Genomic DNA, 23731 nt, shown 5'->3' on the forward strand with positions numbered 1-23731 from the left:
TGTTCTGTTCTTTCCAGAAGGTAAAGATTTAAAGATTTCTCTCATACACACACAGTTCTGAGATCTCTTATTAGTGCCCTTTGGGTAGGATAGATCACTTGAGTGGGAAGGTGGGAGAGGAATGTGACAGGGCTCCTTCATTACTGGTTGCTTCTATTTGCCAATACTGCGTTTTCTCTGTAATCATTTTACACTGCTCTCTGCTCTGTGGTCACCCTAACAGAAGTGTCAGTTTCCCTTTTGACTTAAGTTTTTGTCTCCTAAGGGGGTGGAATCCGTGTTGTGTCTTTTCCCAGAGAGATACTGTCCAGAATCTTTTCCCAAAGGACCACAGCTCTGATTCATTTTTTTTTTAAAAAAAGATTGCTTCAACATTATTCTGTTTCTACCCTTGCTAATGCTCATAAAAATCATCCCATTAGGACACAAACTTTAGAGGACATGAAAGGACAGATTGCACAGCCATTTGCTCTCTTGGCAAACGATTTTTCTCTGCTGTGCTCTGCTGTGCTCTGAGCTTCCCCAACTTGAAGCTGGCCGCTAGCACACTCTCATTTCCCAAACAGTGCTGCACAAAGAGAAGTGTAGCATCCTTTCCTCACAGGATGGCAAGCATCTAGTAAGAGGTTAGTACCTAGTCCTTTTGCTAGCTGCCTAGTGTTGTGTTCTTCCCTCCCCCACTGACAACCTGGAATGTCTAAAGATTCAGCACTCCACTGCTGAGTGGCAGACACTTGCAGGGTGTGCTTTGGAATGCCCCCCCTCTACGGTTTTCTTCAAGCCTGAATGCTGTAGGTGATACTCAAACCTGTGAACTTGAACTGGACAGGTTATGGGGGTTTTAGACTCCACCTTGATGACACTTACTAAACTTTATTGTCACATGGGAAATCATCACGCTCCTCATCAGAGGGTGTGGGGACGCTCCTATCCTCATCGTACACAGTGGGGAATTCTTGTAAATCTTCTGTAAGTCTATCTTCATCTTGGGGGACCTGGGAACTACGCTCAGCTTCCAGCTCTTCAATCTTCTTCTCCTTTTCCGCTAAGACGTCTTCGAGCTGAGTGATCTTCTCTGTCTGAAGGGAAAGCTGGGTGGACAGCTCCATAATCAGGGTAATCTTTCTGTCGCCTTCTTCCACAGGAGGGAGACCTCCATAGAGTACTTCCACCGAGTTGGTTGCTAAAGCAAACGAAGACAGACAACAAAAGAGGAAAGTCATTTTTCATCAGCCTTCTCAGAGAGCAAAGATAAAAAATGCTTCATTTTGCACGTTCTCAAGAGAGCCCTGCCCAGATGTTGCATCATCTGGTAAGACACACACACCAAGAATGGAATCCAGATTCTCGTGAGAGCAGAGATTCATTTGGGGTGCTCATGAAAGAACTTGGAAGCCTATGGAGAGGATGCAGAGTCAGTTTTTGCCAACTCTTTGTGTGTGTGTGTGTGTGTGTGTGTGTGTGTGTGCATTTAACTTTCAATTAGCTATGTGAATGAGTCAACCTTGAAAATACAAACCCCCAAACAACAGCCAACCCAGGTTTCATCTTTTCCTTCCCACTAAGAATCAGTCTCACAAGAGCCTCAGTAAAGGAAATGTGCTTCAAATTATCATTTTTATGTGCCTGAAAAACAATAGCAAAACTTGCTTTTTCAGAGGGTATGGTACTATGGAAAGACAAATTTCTTATCCCAAGCTACAGAGTTTCCAAGAGTATAATGTGAGCCCAGTCAAGGAATTGCTTGTATGGGACCTATCATAGAGATTAGGTTCTTTTAGGTCTGAAGACTGGTCAACATTATAAAGTACAATTGAACAGCCTCCAGTACATCAGTTAATCTAGTATCACGGCCATTAGTAAGCCTCTGAGCTGAGGATGAAGAACTGAAGGAGGGGAGGAGAGTCCAACAAGGAGAGGAGAGATGGCTCATTGGCCTATCTTCCAGGTGTCCTGGAAAATGAATCCTTCAGCTCTGCCTATTGGCTTCTGAGGAGCAAACCCCCTCTTAGTAGCTATCCCTCCTACCACTCTGTACTTGGAATTTTCACCATCAAATTCCTCTGAGTTATGCAAAAAGCAGACTTAGGTATCCGTAATAAGGACTTTCAAGGGCTTGAATATCAGTTTATGGATAACGGAGCCAACAGCATCCTGATACAAGGCTTCAATAGTAGATACACTATAATGGGAAGCCCATTGTTCTCTCCATTCTCAGTGAAGATAAGCCCAAGGAATGAATCTGATATACTCTTGCAAACCATGGCTAAACAGGCTTTCTGTAACAAGCCAGGTTGTAATGGCTTATGCCTATATTTCTAGCACTTAGAGGGATAAGACAGGAGCTGAAGGTCAGCTAGTGATATAGAATGAGACATGAGACCCTTATAACACACACACACACACACACACACACACAAACACACACACACACATACACACACAGAGACACACACACACACACACACACTACTGCTGCAAACCAATACCTGCTTCCCCCTTCTCTCTCTTTGTGTGTGTGTGTACACATGAACACTTGCACATGCACCTTTATTCAGGTAAAGACTCATCCAAATTCATTAGTGAATAAAAGTTAGGACCCTTCCTAAAAACTGTCTGGTGGAAGCACAATCAATGTTCAGCATCCTTGTGGGTCACAAATGTGATGAGGAGATACCAAGCCGTTCTCTGATCTTAGGAAATATTATCACAAATTATTAAATTTCAAGCATGCCTTGGAAATTTTAGTTTCCATTATGTGAAATCCCAATGCAGCTATTGAAGGACACAGTGATTTACTCTCAACTCTCTCAGCTCTCTAAGTAGGAGAGCAGCAAAAGGAGCAGAGGAGACACTCAGTGCTTCACAGCACACACTACTCATCTGCACCTGGAGCTGGAGGCAAACCACTCCTGTGGCTCCAACTGCCAGGGCAACTGACACCCTCAGGTACCCTCTGACACCCTCAGATGCCTTCTGACACCCTCAGATACCCTCTGACACCCTCAGATACCTTCTGACACCCTCAGGTACCCTCTGACACCCTCAGATACCCTCTGATACCCTCAGGTACCCTCTGACACCCTCAGATACCCTCTGACACCCTCAGATGCCTTCTGACACCCTCAGGTACCCTCTGACACCCTCAGATACCTTCTGACACCCCCAGGTACCCTCTGAGACACTCTTCTGGCCTCCACAGGCACTGGAACACACATGATATAGAATTTCAGAAGCAGACAGACACACAGAATAAAAAATTTAACATTTTAACAAAAGAACAGTAACATATGACAGTTTGAAGAGTTTGGTTCATTGTCTCTGCCGTAGGCATATGCACTCCATATCAAGAAAAGGTGCCCATTTATCAGGGGGCTTTTCGTAGCTGCTGACATGCCAGGGCCCCATGTTTTACATCTGGCCAGAACTGTGCTGGCAGCAATAGTAAGCAAGCACATATGACCAATAAGCAACTGGAGGTGACTTTTCTGACTTGAGGTGCACTATAAATATAAAACAAGCATCAATTTGATAACACTTAGCTTGGAAAAATGTGAAATCTCTCATTAATTTTTGCTGTTATTAAAGTAGTAATATTTTGGCTATCTTGCATCAGATAAAGCATGATGTTGACATTTATTTCATTCATGTGTTCTACCAGAAAATTGAAATCACATGGCCTGCATTGGTGAAATGTTTATATTCCTATTGAGTAGTGCCAGGCAGACATTTCCTGTAGGTGAGTGGTCTCTGAGATCCAGGTGGCTACGTAATTTTTGATTGTACAAAGCTACTCAGCCCTCACATGTTTGGGGGAAAGGAGGATTGGTCACTCTCAACAGATCTTTTGTTTTTTTCTGTGTCCCTTGAGGGTGGCGGTGTGGAAATGCAGGTTTGGAATGGGTTCTTAAGGGCTGAAGTAAGTTCCAACAGTAGTGAAAAGGATAAGACAAACAATCACAGTAAGCTGAGGTATGTGGACAGAGGCTGAGAAGAGCCTCAGGCTGGGAAGGCCAAGCCTGGCAGTCCAGGGGTGGAGACAGATGTGTCTGGAGCTGCTACATTTGGGCGTGTTTGCCCGCTAATACCTTTCACTTTGACTCTTCTGTCAAATTTTTCTCTCCTCATCTTGTTCTAATTGTGAAATAACAAAGCCAGAGTACAGTGCCACTCCAGAAGCTACCCTGGTCTCTCATTCCATTTTTCTCTTCTCCTTCCCTAACTTCTTCTTTCTCTCTCAGATAAATGAAACTAGACACGGTGAAAGTTTTATATAATCTGAAGAGAATCGGGCTGTGCATCATTATAGATAAATACCTTGGTTGTCTGCTCCTAATGACAAATGGGCAAAGCACGGCAACCAGGGCCTTATCCAGGTGATGTTAGATAGCACATCTAAACTCTTGCTCTGAGAGAGAACAGCAGAGAGAGAAGGTGGAAAGGAAAAGAGATGGAGAGAGAGGCGGGGTTCAGATGCTTCAACAAAGGACCACATGCTGGGTATCTTAGGCAATGGACATAGTTTCTCGTAGTTCCAGAGGTGGCACATCCCAGGTCAGGATGGTTGGGCTCTGATGAAGCCTTTTTGGCTTGTATGTGCCCGTCTCCTGTGACCCTATGACGGAGCAAGAGACTGGAAGTTCAAGAGTATCCCTTCCTCCTTCTTCTCTTTGACACAGGGTCTTATGTAGCTCAGAATAGCCTCAAACATATAATCATTCTGCCTCTGCCTCAAAAGAGCTGAGATTACAGTTATGCACATACCCACAGAATATTTACTTAATTTTAATTTTTAAATTTGATGTGTATGGGTGCTTTATGTGCATGTATGTCTGTGTAACATGTGGATATAGGCCACTTAGAGGTAAAAAGAGGGTGTCACATCCCCTGGGACTGGGGTTGCAAATCATTGTGAGCTGCCATATGGGTGGTGGGAATTGAACCCTGGTCATCTCTCCAGCCACTGGTGCCTGTTCTTAAAGAGCTCTAACAGCAGCATCACAGTCCTATTCTCCTCACCAGGGCGTCCAAGCCCAGCTTCCATTCAGCTTATTTCTGATTGCCGTCATGCCGGAAAGGCCAGCCTTCAACACAGAGTTTTGGGAAAGGCATCAATCGATCGATCAATCTGTGGCTTAGAAAGTTGACAATTAGAAAAGAACTCGACAAAGAGTAGGAGGCGAGTACAGGAGAGCTGGTAAGACACCCTAAGCTCATCCACTGCATTATTTCTCTGTAGGAAATGAAGATACTGAGTAGCAGAGAAGCTGATGGGTATGTATGAAAAAGGAACATTTCCTACACAAGTAATGTTACTGTTAATCTCTTCAGGCATACAACGCTCTGTTCCCTTTCTTGTGTGGGGGGATATGCGTGTGCCCTGGCAAACGTGCGAAGGTCAGAGGACAACCTCTGCTGTTGTTCCTTGCCTTCCTCTGTGTTTGAGATCAAATCTCTTGTGGTTTGCTGCTATGCTGTGTACCCCAGGCTAGCCCATGAGCTTCCAGAGCTTCTCCCACCTCATGGAGGAGAGCTGGGGTAACAGATGTTTGCTCTCTGTGGATTCTGGGAAGTACTTTAACCACTGAGCAATCCCCCAGCCTCCTACTTGTCCAAAATGGCAAAAGCTTTTGAAAAATCTTCATCAAAGTGAGGGAACACATACACTTGCTGTCTTAGGCATTGTCTTGGCCCCCCCTGGTTGTTTTTGAATACAATGATTATTCATTCCTTTCCTTTTTCCTTAACGTAATCACTCCTTTGTATCAGAAGGGACAATGCTCTGTAAGGTTCCGACAAGCATATATGTCCCAAATACTTGCCGTCTTGCAGACTTGTACCAGCATCACATAGATACCCACCACCTGCAAAGCCATGCCTGCTTGGACATGGAGGGTCCTTCATCTGATCAAGAAGGATAAGTTTTCATTCCATACCGAGTTTCAAAGGCAAGAGACGGCCACAAGAAAGGAGCCTGTCTACCTGTGAGAGAGGCACAGACCTGACTAGCCACAGTCAGAGTGTCGCACTCGCAGGAGTTTCTGTCAGCATGTGACACTCTTGTTATTCCTCATTTCTGCCTACACTTCACATAGAGGCGAATGGGCTGAGAGGGTAGTTCAGTGGTAGAGAGAATGCTTGCCTGTATGCACAGGCCATAGGCTCGATCCTCAACCCTGAAGGGATCCAAAAGACATTGAAGAGGAATAGAACTGAGAGTTAAAGATTGCAGCGAGGAAAAGATGAAAACAGATTATCACGTTAATGTGAAATACCTCCCACAGCTTCCTGGGCTGCAGGCTTGAACTCAGCTCTTATGTTGTTTTTGTTTTTTTTCTGGAAGTTTCTGGAGACAGTAGGAAATAAGACATATTTGGAGGAAGTAGGTCTCTGAAGGCATGCTGTGCAAGCATATATCTGGTCCCCAATTCCTTCTTTGCTCCCCACTTCTTGGCTGTCATGGAGTGAACAGCCTCCTCCCTGATAGGCTCCTACTGCCACAATGTTCTGCCTGAGTGCATGGCCTATGTTACCATGGACTGAATGCTTTGAAATCAAGAGTCAATGCAAATCCTTTCTTCTTTCACGGCAATGAGGAAAATGGACAATATGTGGGTGGTGGGGGTCAGGCATGTTTAGCAAGGTTTAGAATGAGGAGTACCAGAGTGTTCTTGCATCTGGCCTGAGCTGCTAGCTTTTCTGTGTCAGCCTGGAAGGACCAAATGCTAGCAGATCTGTATACAGTGGTATATAGATCAGAAGACGTAGAACAGGGAAACATCACTTCGTTAGCACAGGAGTTCCTATCATGCTGAATAAGGGCCTGGTGATAATGGCTTTTAAAGATACCATTGCTGAAGAAGGGTGTCCCCTTTAAGTCCATTTATTGCTGTCTCCATCAAGTATTTACTGAGCTGAGAACCACTGTCTGGTTTGTGAATCAAATGCCCCCAATAACATAGCACATTTTGTTTTCAGCCAGGACACAAGTATCTCCTATAGTCATATTTAGTTCGTTCATTTTTTTCTGTGCACAGAGCATGATGGTAATGTGGTGTTGGCTCCTGCAGCCATGGTCTGCTACAGGGCATGGGAGTGGCAGCTCTAAGTGCAGCCCTGAAGGACAGTCAGGATTAGCATGAACAATCACCCCCATTGGGTATTCCCTCTGAAACTCTGTTTGTTTGGTTTTTTTTCAAGCGGATGCCGAGGCTGCCAAGTATTTACTCAATAAGAAAGACTCAGTGTTGAGGTGATTAAATACCTCATCCTAGAGTTACCCAGGATTACTGTTCAGCCGCTAAGACTGTGCCAGCCTCCTCCTCTGTACAAATGCCCATCCCTCTGAGTCACTTAGGGCTCGTTTTGAAAGGCATGTGTGCTTGTCAATGTCCACTGGGGAGTTGGAGCTCACCCCTTGTTATACATGGGCTTCCCAGTTGGCATACTGGTTGGGATACACCTCTTCCACTTATATATGTAAAAAACAAAGAAACAAAACTCTTCCTAGTTTTTTATCTTTCCTAGTTTATCTTCCTAGTTAATAATCATTTGTGAATAGAAATACTCTGGAAGATTTCTCACTGGGAGAGCATATTAATTCTTTTTTGTTTGTTTTATTTGTTTTGTTTTTGAGATGGGGGAGGGGGAAGGATCTTTCTATGTAGCCCTGGCAATCTTGAAACTCTCTGTGAAGAGCAGGCTGGCCTCGTACTTAGAAAAATCTCTGCTTCATGAGTGCTGGAACTGCATATTAATTCTTCAACAATAAAAATATACTGTCATAATTCAGTAACACTGAATGCAACATTTTTGAATTGAATCTTTTTAAAAACTGACATGTAATGGTTAGGAGAGCTAGCCTAGTAGGACTTGCTAGTCCTCCTCAAGAACTGTGGGTTAGATTCTGGAAAGTACGAAAATGATCCCCAAATTTGACACTTGGGACTTCATCAAACCAGGCTTCAGCCTTGAAATTCTGTTTGGGTGGATAGATCAGATAGAATGCCTGGGAATCTGTGTTCTCAAAACTCTCCACAGACAATTCTGATCAACCAGGTTCTACTGACCTATGAGAAGCATGGTGGACTGAGCTTTTGATTCAATCCTTAAAAGGTAGGCTGTCAGGCATCCAGATAAACCCACTCTTGACAAGACTGGAGAAGGGGTGGCATCTGTTCTCTTCTTTGTGCCTCTCCCTGGCTGTGCCACAGGGCTCTCTTTGTAAATGTTACTGGCTAACCAAATGTAGGCCTGTTCCTCACAGCCTCTACCCTCATCTGATTAGATTATATCCCAGAAACATCTTAATAGTTTATACTTGGCTAAATTATCTCCAGGGCGTCCAGGATAAATGAAGAGTGTTGGAGGGGTTCTTTTGTTTTTCTTCTGTTTGTTTCTGTTTTTGTGTTTGGATGGTTTATTGCCATTCTCTGTAAAGAAGTCTCTTCCTGTGAGGAATGGATAGAGGAGAGAGAGGCTCCACAGGGCAGCGGAAGTGAGGATCATACCTCGGATGGAAACAGACTTCCTGAACTTGATGAGTGAACCCCCTTTATCTGTAAAGCTTGTTGGGTCAGATAATATGCCTCCAAAGACTTAAGAACATTGTTGCAGAAGGATGGAACGGTACTTTGGTGATCCCTTGGGAAGGTGGTAATTGGGGGGAGAAACAATGAAACTGTATCACAGCTGGCGATGCAAAACTAACATAGTTTGGTGGGGAAGCCTAAACACATCCTGAAATGGAAATCTTTGACACAGTTCATAAAGACTGCTCAGAAACTACCTGCAGAAACAGCTCATTTTGTAAAGGAAATTAGAATCTAAAAGGAAATTTACATTGGTGATCTAAAAAGTCAGTGTATGTAAATATGCTTTTCTATCTGGCATTCTTTCTGCCTAGTAAGGATCCTTTCTGAAAAAGAGAATGGGAGGGAAAAGAGTACGGGTGGGGATCTGACACTGGCAGAGTGTCAGATGGAGATTTCATTAGGGCAATTCTCTAACAGTATAGTCCTAAAAGGGAGACTTTCCCTTTTAGCATTCGAGAGCCTGTTCCAACCTCCCATCTCTTCTAGAAGCTAAGCCTGCTGTCTTTGCTTGGGTCTGTGTAAGTCTCCTTTGTCTAGACCTCTTTGTGCTTTGCATGCATCCATGTGTTAATCCATGTTAACATTTGTTTTCTTGTCACCAAAACGTCAGAGGGAATGAATTTGTACAAAACCTTCCTAAGCTGGTCAGCAGTAGGAAGTGGGAGAAAAGCTCAAGAAGTTAGATGTTGTCTGGTCAGCAGAGGCCATCACATATTTCATTTTGTGAGTTACTTTATTACACTGATGAAACTACCTGACAGAAACAACTGGTCATAGGGAGGAGGGTTTACAGTTTTAGAGATTAAGTTCATTATGGTAGGGCAGTAGGGAAAGTAGGTCCTGATGCTGCAGAAGTGGGTGACAACTCTCCTTCACATGGTGACAGTTCCCACACTAGGGAGCTCTGGCCTGGGACCAGGAAAGGTATAGCCTTCAGAGAGGCCAGGACTGGGAGCAGGACAGGTACATCCTTCAAAGGTACAACTCTGGTTAGGCCTACTTCTACCAGCCAGGCTCCCCTCTCAAAAGTCTCCATAGCCCATTAAAGAATCTATTCACTAGGGGTTGGTATTCATAGCGCCTACCATAACACCAATCTTCTGTTGGCTTGACAGCAGCACAGGTGTTCTGCTGGGGGAAGGTAAGGGCACATGGGTGAACTTGACATTCATCCTCTTTCTAGGATTTGAGATCTCAAGCCATTTCCAGATATTGTACAGAACAGGTTCTTGAACAAAGTTGAAAAGGCATAAATACTGTTAGCTTCATGAGCTACTCCAGGAGGGAGTGACTCTAAGCAAAAGAAGGGGATTTTTAGACATGGTTTACTTCTTCCAAGGAGCAGGTCCACAGTGCACCGTTCAGAAAGGTTGAGTAGTTGGTTGCTCAAAGAAAATAAAGAATAAAATGTAATGATCACCACACTGGCCAGAAGCCAGAGATGAACATTGAACCCTGGCGGAAAGGTCAGAAATTCCTGGCAGGAAGAGACCCAGGAGATGGTCTGAAGAGACAAAAGAGAAGGAGACAGTGGGCGAAGGTCTGTCTCTGTGCTTATGGGAAAAGGCAGAGCAGGGACTCACAGTCCATTGACATGACTTTCAAGCTTTTAGGGTCCATTGTCCCTAATCTCCTCTACCCACCCACTGGCACATGAGGAAAGCCTATTTAGTTTGTGTGCCTGCATTTTCAGATGATTCACAGTTTCTAGTGTGATGTAGGATTGAGAAGCAAAACAATGTTCTGGGAATGATGCAATTGGCATGATTCTTTGAAAATAACAGAGAACGTTAGAGGATTTTTCTTTTGAGAATGATAGGATAAAGAACATGATTTTTGATTATTGAAATTTTCTTCATTTATGCAAGAAGAAAAAAGTAGTTTTTATTTAGCTGAATGGACACTGCCAACAACCCTGGCAATGCAAAGCAGCCATATTTTGCGTACAAGTTTGAAGGCTGTGTACCATTTACCCTACTCCATGAAGTCTGTCTCTTCTTTAACCTGCACCCATTCCTCTCTGTCTTTAGTTAGCTCAAAGGTAACAATGTTATCTCGAATTTTACCAGCCTACTAGGTGTGCTGTCTAGAATCAACACATCTTGGCTGACAATTTTTTTTTACATTGGGCATAAGACATGATAAAATAAAATAATTTCTGTAGCAGCTGAAGGGTCATATAGAACTTACTTGGGGGAGGTTCATTAATTTTGTTTTGAGCATTAAATCCACTGTGACTTGTGCTAGCCAAATAGCACTGTCACATAACTCAGAGCAAATTCTCCAGGTTGTGAGTTCTCCATCATCGCAAGGCAACACTGCTGGAATTTGTTACTAAGGCATTTACTTACATGACACATTGGCCAAAGGAAGAGGTGGGCTCTACTCATAACTCTTAGTAGACTTTGCTGAGTACTTTGGAAATAGAGATAAGGGGTTTACAGAATAATGCCCCCCTTAAAGTTGTCCTTGATGATGTCCAAAATAACACTCCTAAAGGAAACTCCCAAACCAGAAAGTATGTGACTTTATGTAACAAAGCGCCTTTGCAAAAATAACTGGGGATCTTGAGATGGAAAGGTCATCCTGCATTACCGTGGTAGACTCAATATAATCACAAGAGGGGGAGATGTGGTCAGCCAGAAAGTTGTCTGAAGTAATCCTTAAGGGGCCTACCTGGCAGACACAATCACTCAATGCAAGCTTATGAGTTATGAGTTATAGCCTGGTTCTGGCTCTGGCCTGAGTCAGTCTTCTCTCTCCCCTCCCTCTCCCCTCCCTCCTTTTCTTTCATCCTCTCCCTTTTCCATTCCCACCTCTCCCTGTTCCCTTCTCTTCCCTTACCTTTCCTCTCCTTTCTTCCCCTCTCTCTCCTTCCTCCGTGCTCCTCCATCTCTTCCCATCTCCCCTCCCCTATTCTCTTTCATCTTCTTCTTTCTCTGCTCCACACCCCACAATTTGTGGAAATGTAATAAGCTTTGGCACAGGCTCCCGTGGCCTCAGCTGAAACTCCACCGCCGCCATGCTTCCCATGGCATTGAGGCAAAACAGCTGCCTTGCTTAAGTGGAGCTTTGTCAGATTCTTAGGCCACAGTGCCAAGAAAAATAACTGATACACTACACTGATGGCTCTGCAGATAAGGAAGGTACCCACAGTCAAGACGTTTAATTACTCTATAGAAACTGAAAAGTGCCAAGAATCCATTTGCTCAGGACTGCTAGCAGGGACAGGCCATTGGCTGTTAGCACCTAGACTGTGGGCCAGACACATTTGTTTGGAAATTTTGACCTCCAGAACTAAGGGATTATGCAAGTGGGCTGTTTTGAGCTACTCGGTTTGTGATCACGTGTGTTGATTCCTATAGCTCAGCTGTGATAGGAAGTCAATAGAGAGCAGACCACTATACTACATCAATAGCAGGAATTCAGCCCAGGAGATTACCCAGGCTGACACACTACTGCTCAGGCTCCTGCATTTTAACTGGAGGGTGATGAAGGTTTTCCTAAATCCAGAAAGTTCTCCATCTTAAGGTGTTCTGTCTCTTGTGGAATCTGAAAATATCGTCACCCCTTGCTTTTTTATGTAAATGTTAATGGTTCTCCACAATTATCATTCTGACTTACCCTGATGTCCTTAGAAGGACAGAGAAGCCTTCACTATTTACTAGCTTCAGTGGTGCTTTCTGGACTCCTCCATGTCTACGTCCTCTGACTGGCTTTCCTAATACTTGTTTCACATTGACCCAGAGATGATGTCATTTTTATTTTGCTTTTAGGTTCTATTTATTTGAGACAGAGGCTGTCTGTGGAGCCCAGGCTGGCTTCATCCTCTCCAGTTCTGAGTCGTAGGCATGCATTGCCACCATGCTGGAACCCTGGATTTTGCTTTTAATTCTCACGCTAAACTTAGCCGTGTGACTTACCAATGCCACTAAACTGGGTGGACTTGCTTCAAGTTCATCATATTTGACCTCTAACCCCTTTACCTATGGACAGCACGTTCTTTCACTGTCTTCAACAGCATGACAGCACTTCTTTCCCCAACTGTCTCCTTTGGTCCTATTCTGTGAACTTCTCAGAGCAATTACTACACTGACAATCTTATACTCCTAAGTCTAAATTTCCTTCTTTCTTTAGGTACTTTCTTTTATTTCTGTGGACTTTTGGAATCTATTGAGACAAATGGTGCCCACGTTTATAACTATAATTCAGAACTCTGCTGTGGATCTTGGAGTCTTATGCTGAGATGCTACCATGCATCTGTTTGCTAGAGATAGAATCCTGGAATTACTTCGGATTTCTTCTTTACACCTATACTCTTTCAGCTACTGTGTGTGTGTTTGTATTATGAATGTTACTTTGTATGTATATATATGTATATGGCTTTGTATGTGTATGTATATATGTATGTTGCTGTGTGTGTATATATGTGCATGTATGAATATATGTATGTTCATGTATGTGTGTATATGTATATATGTTACTTTGTTTATGTATATTACTTTGTGCATGTATGTTACCTGGTGTATGTATATATGTATATTATGTTAAGTTGTGTGTGTGTGTGTGTGTGTGTGTGTGCAGGTTGGAGATTGAACCCAAGGCCTGCACATGCAATGAACTATACCCTCCAGTGTTCTATCCATCTTTTCACAAGCCAAACATACACACAAAGTAACACACATCCTATTTGAATCCTATTGATTCAACTTTCTAAGTGGTTTCTAGTTTGTCTGTCCTTATTCCTCAAAATGGGGTACAAAATTAGGTCACACAATATGCTTCTACAACTTTTACCCTCTCTATGAGTCAGTGGAACTTTCAAGAAAAAATCTTGGGCTCTAGGAGCCCCATCATACTGGGTTCAGCTGCATGTCCTAACTACCAGTTAAAGACCCAAATCACTGTGAAAGCAGAGAATGAGGAGTTGTTCATCATGGCCCTGGAAGACAGACAGACAGACAGACAGAGAAGACTACAAGTCCACCCTTAGTGTAGTAAAGGGAGCTTGTGGGCTAGACAGAGGTTGTCAGGAGGTAATGTGAGTCAACAGTCCTAGCCAAAGTGTGCTTTCACTCAACACTTGTCTCAGTGCTGGTTCCGCAAGGTGGTTTTTGGAAGTCTGTGTTACCGACATTCTGACATCCCTGATGACTGCACTGGTGATAAATGATGCTTATGCTCCAGGTGCAGCCTTTGCCTCATGGGTAATCATTCTTCTCTGGAGCTTATTCTGACCTGCGAGGTTTTGTTCTTCCAACAGCTCAAGGTACTCTGGGGATTACTGTCTCTGTCCCTTGGTTAGAGTAAAGGGGACAATACAAACAGATTTAAGGCAGAGATACCAACTGTCCATTCTCTTTTAGTTACCCTGTGGGTACAACTGAGAAGTCGGTTTTCTAGTAAAAGTGGGTTCTAAGAGTCTGTTTCACATGTCTATATAATTCTCATTCAAATACTAAGTATTCAGGGCCTGGTTCCAATCTCTATAGGTTTCTGAAGATGGTCTTCCCTCTTTTCATAATTTTATGGAAATATAATAGATATGGAACTAGGAAGCTGGTGGGATTCATCTATCAGATGACACCAGTGGGCTTTGAGTGGCATGTCGAGTCCTTAGACATTTATTCTTGGAATATAGAGGGACCCATTCAGAAGTGACCAAGAAAAAAGTAGCAAAGAGGGAAGGGGCCGTCAATGTGCTCATGAGTATGGAGAAGCAACAGCAGGTTGAAGTAAAAAGTGGGAGGACCCTTGTCCACAGGAGAGGAGGGGCTCAAGAAAACCCTTTTTATTCTTCTCTTCAATGTAATTACAATGTCTTTCTCCTTCCCTCCCTCCCTCCTTCCCTCCCATACTCCATCCTTCCCATCCTCTCTCCCTCCCATCCTTCCTACCTCCCTCTTCCTCCTTCCTCCTCCCTCTCTCTCTCCCTGCCTTCCCTGTCTTCCTTCCTCCTTCCCTTTCTCCCTTTTCCCCTCCCTCTTCCTTCCCTCCCCTTCTCCTTCTTCCTTCCTTCCTTCCTTCCTTCCTTTCTTCCTTCCTTCCTTCCTTCTTTCCCTCCCTCCTCCTCCCTCCCTCCCTCTCTCCCTCCTTTCCTCTTTCCCTTCCTTTTTTTTTTTCTCCATGGTTTTTGAAACCATGCAGCTCAGGCTAGTTTGAAACTTCTTACATAGTCCATGATGCCCTTGCATGTGTAATCCTTCTGCCTCTGCTTCCTAAGTGATGAGATTACAGATTTACTCTACCACACCAGCTCAACTGCATTTTCATTAACATTTTATTGTTCCACTTTTATTTTTTGCAACTTACTGGTAGCTTAATAAAAATAGTAATAAATGAACCCAGGGACGAGGCAATAATTATAATCATTATTGTTTTTTATGTAGCCCAGGCTCATTGAGTCTCTTTACCTCTGTAGTGTTGGGATTATGGGTAAGCATCACCATAACAGAAAAAAAACTTGGTGAGAGACAAGGCAGGAAACATGGGGGTGGGGTAGAGGGAGGCAGTGATGGATGAATTTGGTCAATACACATTGTATAAACGTATGGAACTTTCATAATATAAAATACTATTTAAAATAAAGCAGAAACAAATACCCTACTCTTGGGGACATCTTGTAGAACACGGTTGTTCTACCCCACCCCCCCACCCCCGGCCAGTGCTATTCCAACTTTATCAGCTTGATTTTATTCTTTTCAGCTTCATGATGTAATTTCATCTTGAAATTACATGAGATAATTGAAAAGTGATTGTGACGCTCCCCCAAAAGAGTTTCAAACAAGCTTTTCTTTCTTTAGTAAACCTCCTCAAATTCATTATCAATGGTAATTCTCATAGACACACTTTATCAGGTAAGCTATATTTTTTGAGAGCATTATCAAAGCTAATTATTTTCAGCTTGGCTTAAATCCAGAGCACTTTATAGAAGTACAAAAATTATGTAGAGGATTGATAAAACATTTAACAAAAACACTTTTATATTGATATAAAAAGTTTCATTGTATGTGGTCAAATATATTGGATATTAAAATCTGGATGATGTAATTCTTAAATATATCAAACAATTTCCAGAAGTGAATTCATTTGCTTGTGTTCCTTATAAATTTTATTTACTATTATTTTAAATATGTATGCAGTGTGCATGTGTATGTTATGTATGTATGTATATGTGTATGTATGTATGTGTATGTACTGCACACATGACAAGTTAAAGGCCAGGATTGGAGGTTAATCTCTCATACAAGTCATTTCCTTGTACCTTGAGACAGGGTCTCTTGGATACCACTACTTTTGCTAGTTGTCCCGAGAGATCAGAAGGGATTCTTCCTGTCTCTGTCTCCTGTCTTGTCACAAGAGTGTCTGCATTACAAATGCATGTTACTACATATAGCTTTATGTGGGTCGTATGGCTCCAAATTCTAAGTCATGTAAATAATTACATGTTGATTCACTATTTTGGTTGGATGCCCCCAGGATGTAGAGACCCTTGTTGAGGTGCCATGCCACCTGGCAGGAACTTGATATCAACCAATATGAAGTTCCTCTCCCAGCCTTTGAGCAGGAACTCCTGTGTTAGCCATAATCCCCTCCACCTAGGGTGGAGTGCTCAGACCAAGGTGAAGCCCATTGTTCTTCAAGGACCTGAGAAACACTAGCCACCTGTGGAGCAACTGAATTGGTTCTGCTGAGAAGCTTCCAGCCTTTTCCCCTGCCTATATATTTGGAGTTCTCCATTAAACTTTGAGACCTTGAATAGCAGGTGTTATCTTCATCTCTTTTTGTTGCTTTCCTATACATCCCCCGCTCCCCTTCCAGGTAACCCGTTCGATGTAACTGGGGGCAGTTACACCAGTATCTCTGTATCAAAGTATATTTAAAATGTGTAGGTAACTATTAAATCATAGCATTATATTTTGTTACTGGTGTTTCTACAGTCAAAGCCTTGGCTGTACTACTTGTCATCATTGTGATAATTAAAGAGACAACCAAAAGGGAAAAGCAGAGAATGATTTATTCAATATGACCACATTGGAAAGAGGATCAAACAGTCAGATGTAGTGATACCCAAGCCTGTCTTTTTTAAAATATTTTTATTTTCTATATTCTCTGTTTATATTCCAAATGATTTCCCCTTTCCCAGATCCCCCCTCCCCATATGTTCCACAAACCTTCTTCTCTCTACCCATTCTTCAATCACCTCCCTCCTTTTTCTCTGTCCTTATATTCCTCTCCAACGCTAGATCAATCCTTTCCAGGATCAGGACCCTCTCCATACTTCTTCATGGGAGTCATTTGTTATGCGATTTGTGCCTTCGGTATTCAGAGCTTCTGGGCTAATTAATATCCACTTATCAGAGATTGCATTCCATGTGTATTCTTTTTTTTTTAAGGCTTTTTTTTAATTAGTTTTTTTTATTCGATATATTTTTATTTACATTTCAAATGATTTCCCCTTTTCTAGCCCCCCACTCCCCAAAAGTCCCGTAAGCCCCCTTCTCTCCCCCTGTCCTCCCACCCACCCCTTCCTACTTCCCCGTTCTGGTTTTGCCGAATACTGCTTCACTGAGTCTTTCCAGAACAAGGGGCCACTCCTCCTTTCTTCTTGTACCTCATTTGATGTGTGGATTGTGTTTTGGGTATTCCAGTTTTCTAGGTTAATATCCACTTATTAGTGAGTACATACCATGATTCACCTTTTGAGTCTGGGTTACCTCACTTAGTATGATGCTCTCTAGCTCCATCCATTTGCCTAAGAATTTCATGAATTCATTGTTTCTAATGGCTGAATAGTACTCCATTGTGTAGATATACCACATTTTTTGCATCCACTCTTCTGTTGAGGGATACCTGGGTTCTTTCCAGCATCTGGCAATTATAAATAGGGCTGCTATGAACATAGTAGAGCATGTATCCTTATTACATGGTCGGGAATCCTCTGGGTATATGCCCAGGAGTGGTATAGCAGGATCTTCTGGAAGTGAGGTGCCCAGTTTTCGGAGGAACCGCCAGACTGCTTTCCAGAGTGGTTGTACCAATTTGCAACCCCACCAGCAGTGGAGGAGTGTTCCTCTTTCTCCACACCCTCTCCAACACCTGCTGTCTCCTGCATTTTTAATCTTAGCCATTCTGACTGGTGTAAGGTGAAATCTCAGGGTTGTTTTGATTTGCATTTCCCTAATGACTAATGAAGTTGAGCATTTTTTTATTCGATATAATTTATTTACATTTCAAATGATTTCCCCTTTTCTAGCCCCCCCCCACTCCCCGAAAGTCCCGTAAGCCCCCTTCTCTTCCCCTGTCCTCCCTCCCACCCCTTCCCAGTTCCCCATTCTGGTTTTGCCAAATACTGTTTCACTGAGTCTTTCCAGAACCAGGGACCACTCCTGCTTTCTTCTTGTATCTCATTTGATGTGTGGATTATGTTTTGGGTATTCCAGTTTTCTAGGTTAATAACCACTTATTAGTGAGTGCATACCATGATTCACCTTTTGAGTCTGGGTTACCTCACTTAGTATGATGTTCTCTAGCTCCATCCATTTGCCTAAGAATTTCATGAATTCATTGTTTCTAATGGCTGAATAGTACTCCATTGTGTAGATATACCACATTTTTTGCATCCACTCTTCTGTTGAGGGATACCTGGGTTCTTTCCAGCATCTGGCAATTATAAATAGGGCTGCTATGAACATAGTAGAGCATGTATCCTTATTACATGGTGGGGAGTCTTCTGGGTATATGCCCAGGAGTGGTATAGCAGGATCTTCTGGAAGTGAGGTGCCCAGTTTTCGGAGGAACCGCCAGACTGATTTCCAGAGTGGTTGTACCAATTTGCAACCCCACCAGCAGTGGAGGAGTGTTCCTCTTTCTCCGCACCCTCTCCAACACCTGCTGTCTCCTGAATTTTTAATCTTAGCCATTCTGACTGGTGTAAGATGAAATCTTAGGGTTGTTTTGATTTGCATTTCCCTAATGACTAATGAAGTTGAGCATTTTTTAAGATGCTTCTCAGCCATCCAAAGTTCTTCAGGTGAGAATTCTTTGTTTAACTCTGTACCCCATTTTTTAATAGGGTTGTTTGGTTTTCTGGAGTCTAACTTCTTGAGTTCTTTATATATATTGGATATTAGCCCTCTATCTGATGTAGGATTGGTGAAGATCTTTTCCCAATTTGTTGGTTGCCGATCTGTCCTCTTGATGGTGTCCTTTGCCTTACAGAAACTCTGTAACCTTATGAGGTCCCATTTGTCAATTCTTGCTCTTAGAGCATACGCTATTGGTGTTCTGTTCAGAAACTTTCTCCCTGTACCGATGTCCTCAAGGGTCTTCCCCAGTTTCTTTTCTATTAGCTTCAGAGTGTCTGGCTTTATGTGGAGGTCCTTGATCCATTTGGATTTGAGCTTAGTACAAGGAGACAAGGATGGATCAATTCGCATTCTTCTGCATGCTGACCTCCAGTTGAACCAGCACCATTTGTTGAAAAGGCTATCTTTTTTCCATTGGATGTTTTCAGCCTCTTTGTCGAGGATCAAGTGGCCATAGGTGTGTGGGTTCATTTCTGGATCTTCAATCCTGTTCCATTGATCCTCCTGCCTGTCACTGTACCAATACCATGCAGTTTTTAACACTATTGCTCTGTAGTATTGCTTGAGGTCAGGGATACTGATTCCCCCAGATTTTCTTTTGTTGCTGAGAATAGTTTTAGCTATCCTGGGTTTTTTGTTGTTCCAGATGAATTTGATAATTGCTCTTTCTAACTCTGTGAAGAATTGAGTTGGGATTTTGATGGGTATTGCATTGAATCTGTATAGTGCTTTAGGCAAAATGGCCATTTTAACTATATTGATTCTACCGATCCATGAGCATGGGAGGTTTTCCCATTTTTTGAGGTCTTCTTCCATTTCCTTCTTCAGAGTCTTGAAGTTCTTGTCATATAGATCTTTCACATGTTTGGTAAGAGTCACCCCAAGATACTTTATACTGTTTGTGGCTATTGTGAAGGGGGTCATTTCCCTAATTTCTTTCTCAACCTGTGATTGGGTTACCTCACTTAAGATGATATTTTCCAGATCAAACCATTTGCCTAAAAATTTTGTGAATTCATTGTTTCTAATTGCTGAGTAGTATTCCATTGTGTAAATATACCACGTTTTCTGTATCCATTCCTCCTTTGAGGGGCATCTGGGTTCTTTCCAGCTTCTGGCTATTATAAATAAGGCTGCTATGAACATAATGGAGCATGTGTCTTTATTGCATGCCGGGGAATCCTTTGGGTATATGCCCAGGAGAGGTATATCAGGGTCCACCGGAAGTGTCATGTCCAGTTTTCTGAGGAACCACCAGACTGATTTCCAAAGTGGTTATACCATCTTACAGCCCCACCAGCAGTGGAGGAGTGTTCCTCTTTCTCCACATCCTCGCCAACACCTGCTGTCTCCTGAGTTTTTGACCTTAGCCATTCTGACTGGTGTAAGGTGAAATCTTAAGGGTCCGTTCTGGAGGTTTAGATTTGAATGGAAGGCAGGAAGTCTGTATAAACAAGCTGTGTTGGTCAAGCTGTATTCACTCCTAGGACTGACTCATCACTGACCAACCCCTGTCTCAAGTCCAGACTCTTAGGTTTCAGAAATATATTGAATCTCTTCTTTGGAGACAAGTTTCTCTTTTGTCTGGCACCCAGGCTTCAGCCTTTCTCTTCCTATAGGATGAGATTCCTGGGGGAAGTTTTAATTTCTTGAGGTCTTTTTCTTCAATAGTCTTATAGCAAAAGTGAGGGGCACAAGTGTCCTGTCTCTTTATAGTTGCTTTTGCTAGGATTGTTGCAAGCTGATGCCATTTCTACGTAAACATTGTGCCACCAGTATCTCTGCTTGTCTTAGGTCACAACATGCCCACTTGATTTTGGAAGATTCCTAATGTAAAAGGAATAGAATGCCCTCTAAATAACACAGTCTATTTCCGTTGCTCTTGGTTTTTGACCAGAACTAACGGTAAAATCCTATTGCTGAAAACACCATATACTGTGACCATATGACATGGAGAAATCAAGTAAGTGCTGGTGAGGATTTTCCTCCATGCTGGCTAATTTTATAGAACCAGGGGTTGTGGTGTAGGCTGTGAGGTGAGGGGAGAAAAGTCATCAATAGTATAGCTGGTTCATTTTCTGTTAATTTGTCACAAGCAACGATTAGCAGTAAAGAAGGAGCTTTGATTTTGAAAAGACTGGGCCTAGCATGAGCTTTTAAGACCTCAAAGCCCACTCGTAGTGACACACTTCCTCCAATGATGTCACACCTCCAATCTGTACATAGTGCCACTCTCTAATAACTAACCATTTGAATATGTGAGTCTATGGGGGACATTTTTTTAATTCAATATATTTTTTATTTACATTTCAAATGATTTCCCCTTTTTAGGCCCCCCACTCCCCGAAAGTCCCATAAGCCCCCTTCCCTCCCCCTGTTCTCCCACCCACCCCTTCCCATTTCCCTGTTCTGGTTTTGCCCTATACTGCTATATGGAGTCTTTCCAGAACCAGGGGCCACTCCTTCATTCTTCTTGTACCTCATTTGATGTGTGAATTATGTTTTGGGTACATTTTTATTCATGGGGGGACATTTTTATTCAATGGGGGACATTTTTATTCAAACCATGACAAAGAGACAGTGCCTTCTAGACATTACAGAACCACTGAACTCATGAACTCATTGCTGCCGTGGTGGTCTACACAAAGACCTGCACAAGAGCAAGCCAAACAACATTCTAGCATGAAAGTAGGAGGGGCCTATAATCCCCTCCTCCAGCTGAGGAGCTATTGACAGCGGAGAGATTCTGGAGGAAAGTCATGTTTTTATAGTGTGGCCCTGGTAGCTCAACTATGTTTCAATGGATGACTCTAATCCTTTAAGTATACGGAAGGCATAAACGGGACTTCATGAATTATAAAATAGGGGATCATGAAGTTGAGAGGGGATGGGAGTGGAAGTTAATCTAGGAGAAGTTAGGGATGAATATGATTATAATAATTCTATTCATGAATTCACTTAATAAAATGTTTTATTTTTAAAAAGCAAAAGAAGAATAACACAATAGGTCAGATGGCTCATTCATATGTTTCTGTTTATTACTGATTTATTATCTAGCAAATGCTAAGAATCTTAGGAATTGGCAGAAGGGTTACCATTAAGACTTGTGGGCATTTGTTCTGGTTACTTTCCAAGATGACCCTCCCAGTATCCTCTGGTTTTAATCACCTGGATAAACAAAGTCTTAGAGCATACATTCATTTCTGCAACTCAGACTTTTATCTATCCCTTAAGATATAGAAATTGCTTAAATTTAATTTGTAATATGTAGTAATTGGTCAACATAATTCTTAGAGCCAAATAACACCTTCAAATGTCAAGGTCTGCCTAGGATTGAGAATATGTTTCTTTTTCTGACTCAATTTGTTTTTAATCAATTGAGTAACTTGATTTCATACTCAGGATTAGAGAATTAATATTTTATCAGTCAAGGTGATTGAGCTACAAATAAGATGGTCCATCTATCAGCAACTTGAACAAAGAGAGATTATTGTTCTATATAGGTAAATTTGAGGTAAAAACGTACAGGGTTAGTTCATTTTGCACAGTTACTGCATTCTTCGAAAAGCTTTGTCTAAGAGTTGGAAAAGAAAATCCTGTCTTAATGTCCCATGTAGGAGGTAGGAAAATTTCCATGATGCTTGCATGCTTGCACAATCTCTTCCCTTTCCTCTTCTGCATCCTCTCTATATGTGCTTATAGAAAGATGCAACAGATAGACCTTTATTATTCTAGCACACTCCTAAGGCAGACTTGAAAATAAAAATTCCCAATAGTTCGTGTGGCTAACGAGCATTCATGTTTTTTGTTGTGTGGAAGAAATTCCTAAAACATGTTATTTGCCTAACTTATGAGTAAGATTGGGGTTCTGTTAATGAAGAAGAGTAACATCTTTTGTGAAATTCACTGTGATGTCTGCCACAGTGGGTATAAAAAAAGTTTTATATTAAAAGCCAATAATAGTGTATCATTCAGAGCTATTTTTGTTCAAATAATCGGAACTCCCATGCCAAACTGGTTTAAGTAATGAAGAGAATGCACTGGCTTCAGAGACAGCACTAGCTTCAGGCAAGACTTGAAGTAGCAGTCTTAAAAATGTAATTGAAATTTGGCTTCGTCTGGTCTCCCTGCTCAGTCTTTACAATGCCAGATTCTACTGAAATCCTGAAGTATTTTGTAAGACAGATCGTTGTCCCCGTCTTCTAGGGATAGACCTTTCAGTCTACTGTCAAAGAGATTCTATTACAGAATCAATCAAAGGGAATTAGACAGTTTCTCTTTCCCATACATCATAGAAATGATCTCCTCTGTTGTTTCAGTTAGTTTCTGATACTGTCTTGACATCATCAAAGGACCTGTGTGGTTCTTATGTCAGCTTACAGTTCACTGCTATGTGTTTAAATGATGCAATTTATACCAACAGGGGTGTGTAGCAGGGTGGGGAGTACTGAGGTGAGGTGGGAGTGCCTAGAGATCTGAGCCATCTGTCTTATAGAGTGTGAATTCATGTGCAAGGTACTAAGTTTGGCTTTGTGGATAAAACAGTGATTTTTTTTTTTTTACACAAAGCCAGCCTTTCCAGTAAGAAAAATGTAAACAATCTATTGTTTACTATATTACTCAAAAGTTTACTATGCATCAATACTCTGCTAATGAGCTCAGTTTCGAGATAATGAATAACAGATGTTTGTGAATGGAAAACAACACTTTTTTTTTTTAGTATAGAATAGAGTTTATTCAGGGTACGGGGAGGGGAGTTAAGAGGGTAGCAGAGGCAGAGGAAGAGAGAGAGAGAGAGAGAGAGAGAGAGAGAGAGAGAGAGAGAGAGAGAGAGAAGTAGAGGAGTGAAGGTGGCCATGAGCTCTGGGAGAGAGAGGGAGGGAAGGAAGGAGGGAATGGGGAAAGAGGGGGGAAGGGGCGAGGGGACAGAGGGGGAACTGAAGAGCAAGAACAAAAAAAGACATGTCTAAATAAAAACCTTAAAAATGCACCCCTTAATTCCTGTATGTCAAAAAGAATATGCCGAGACTGTTATTTTCAATTATCTAC

At 42.2% G+C, this 23731-nt stretch overlaps 1 protein-coding gene across 1 annotated transcript in view; it reads right to left on the reverse strand.

Annotated features, from left to right (window-relative positions):
• Window positions 1–866: 866 nt before the first annotated feature.
• Window positions 867–23731, reverse strand: part of Ccdc192 (coiled-coil domain containing 192) — a 196592-nt gene continuing 173727 nt past the window's right edge. The window contains exon 7 of the mRNA XM_052155292.1: window positions 867–1183. Coding sequence (XP_052011252.1) covers window positions 867–1183 — 317 coding nt within the window. The remainder of the gene's footprint in view (window positions 1184–23731) is intronic.

This window comes from Apodemus sylvaticus, chromosome 13 (genome assembly GCF_947179515.1).
Source record: "Apodemus sylvaticus chromosome 13, mApoSyl1.1, whole genome shotgun sequence".
Classification (NCBI taxonomy): Eukaryota; Metazoa; Chordata; class Mammalia; order Rodentia; family Muridae; genus Apodemus; species Apodemus sylvaticus.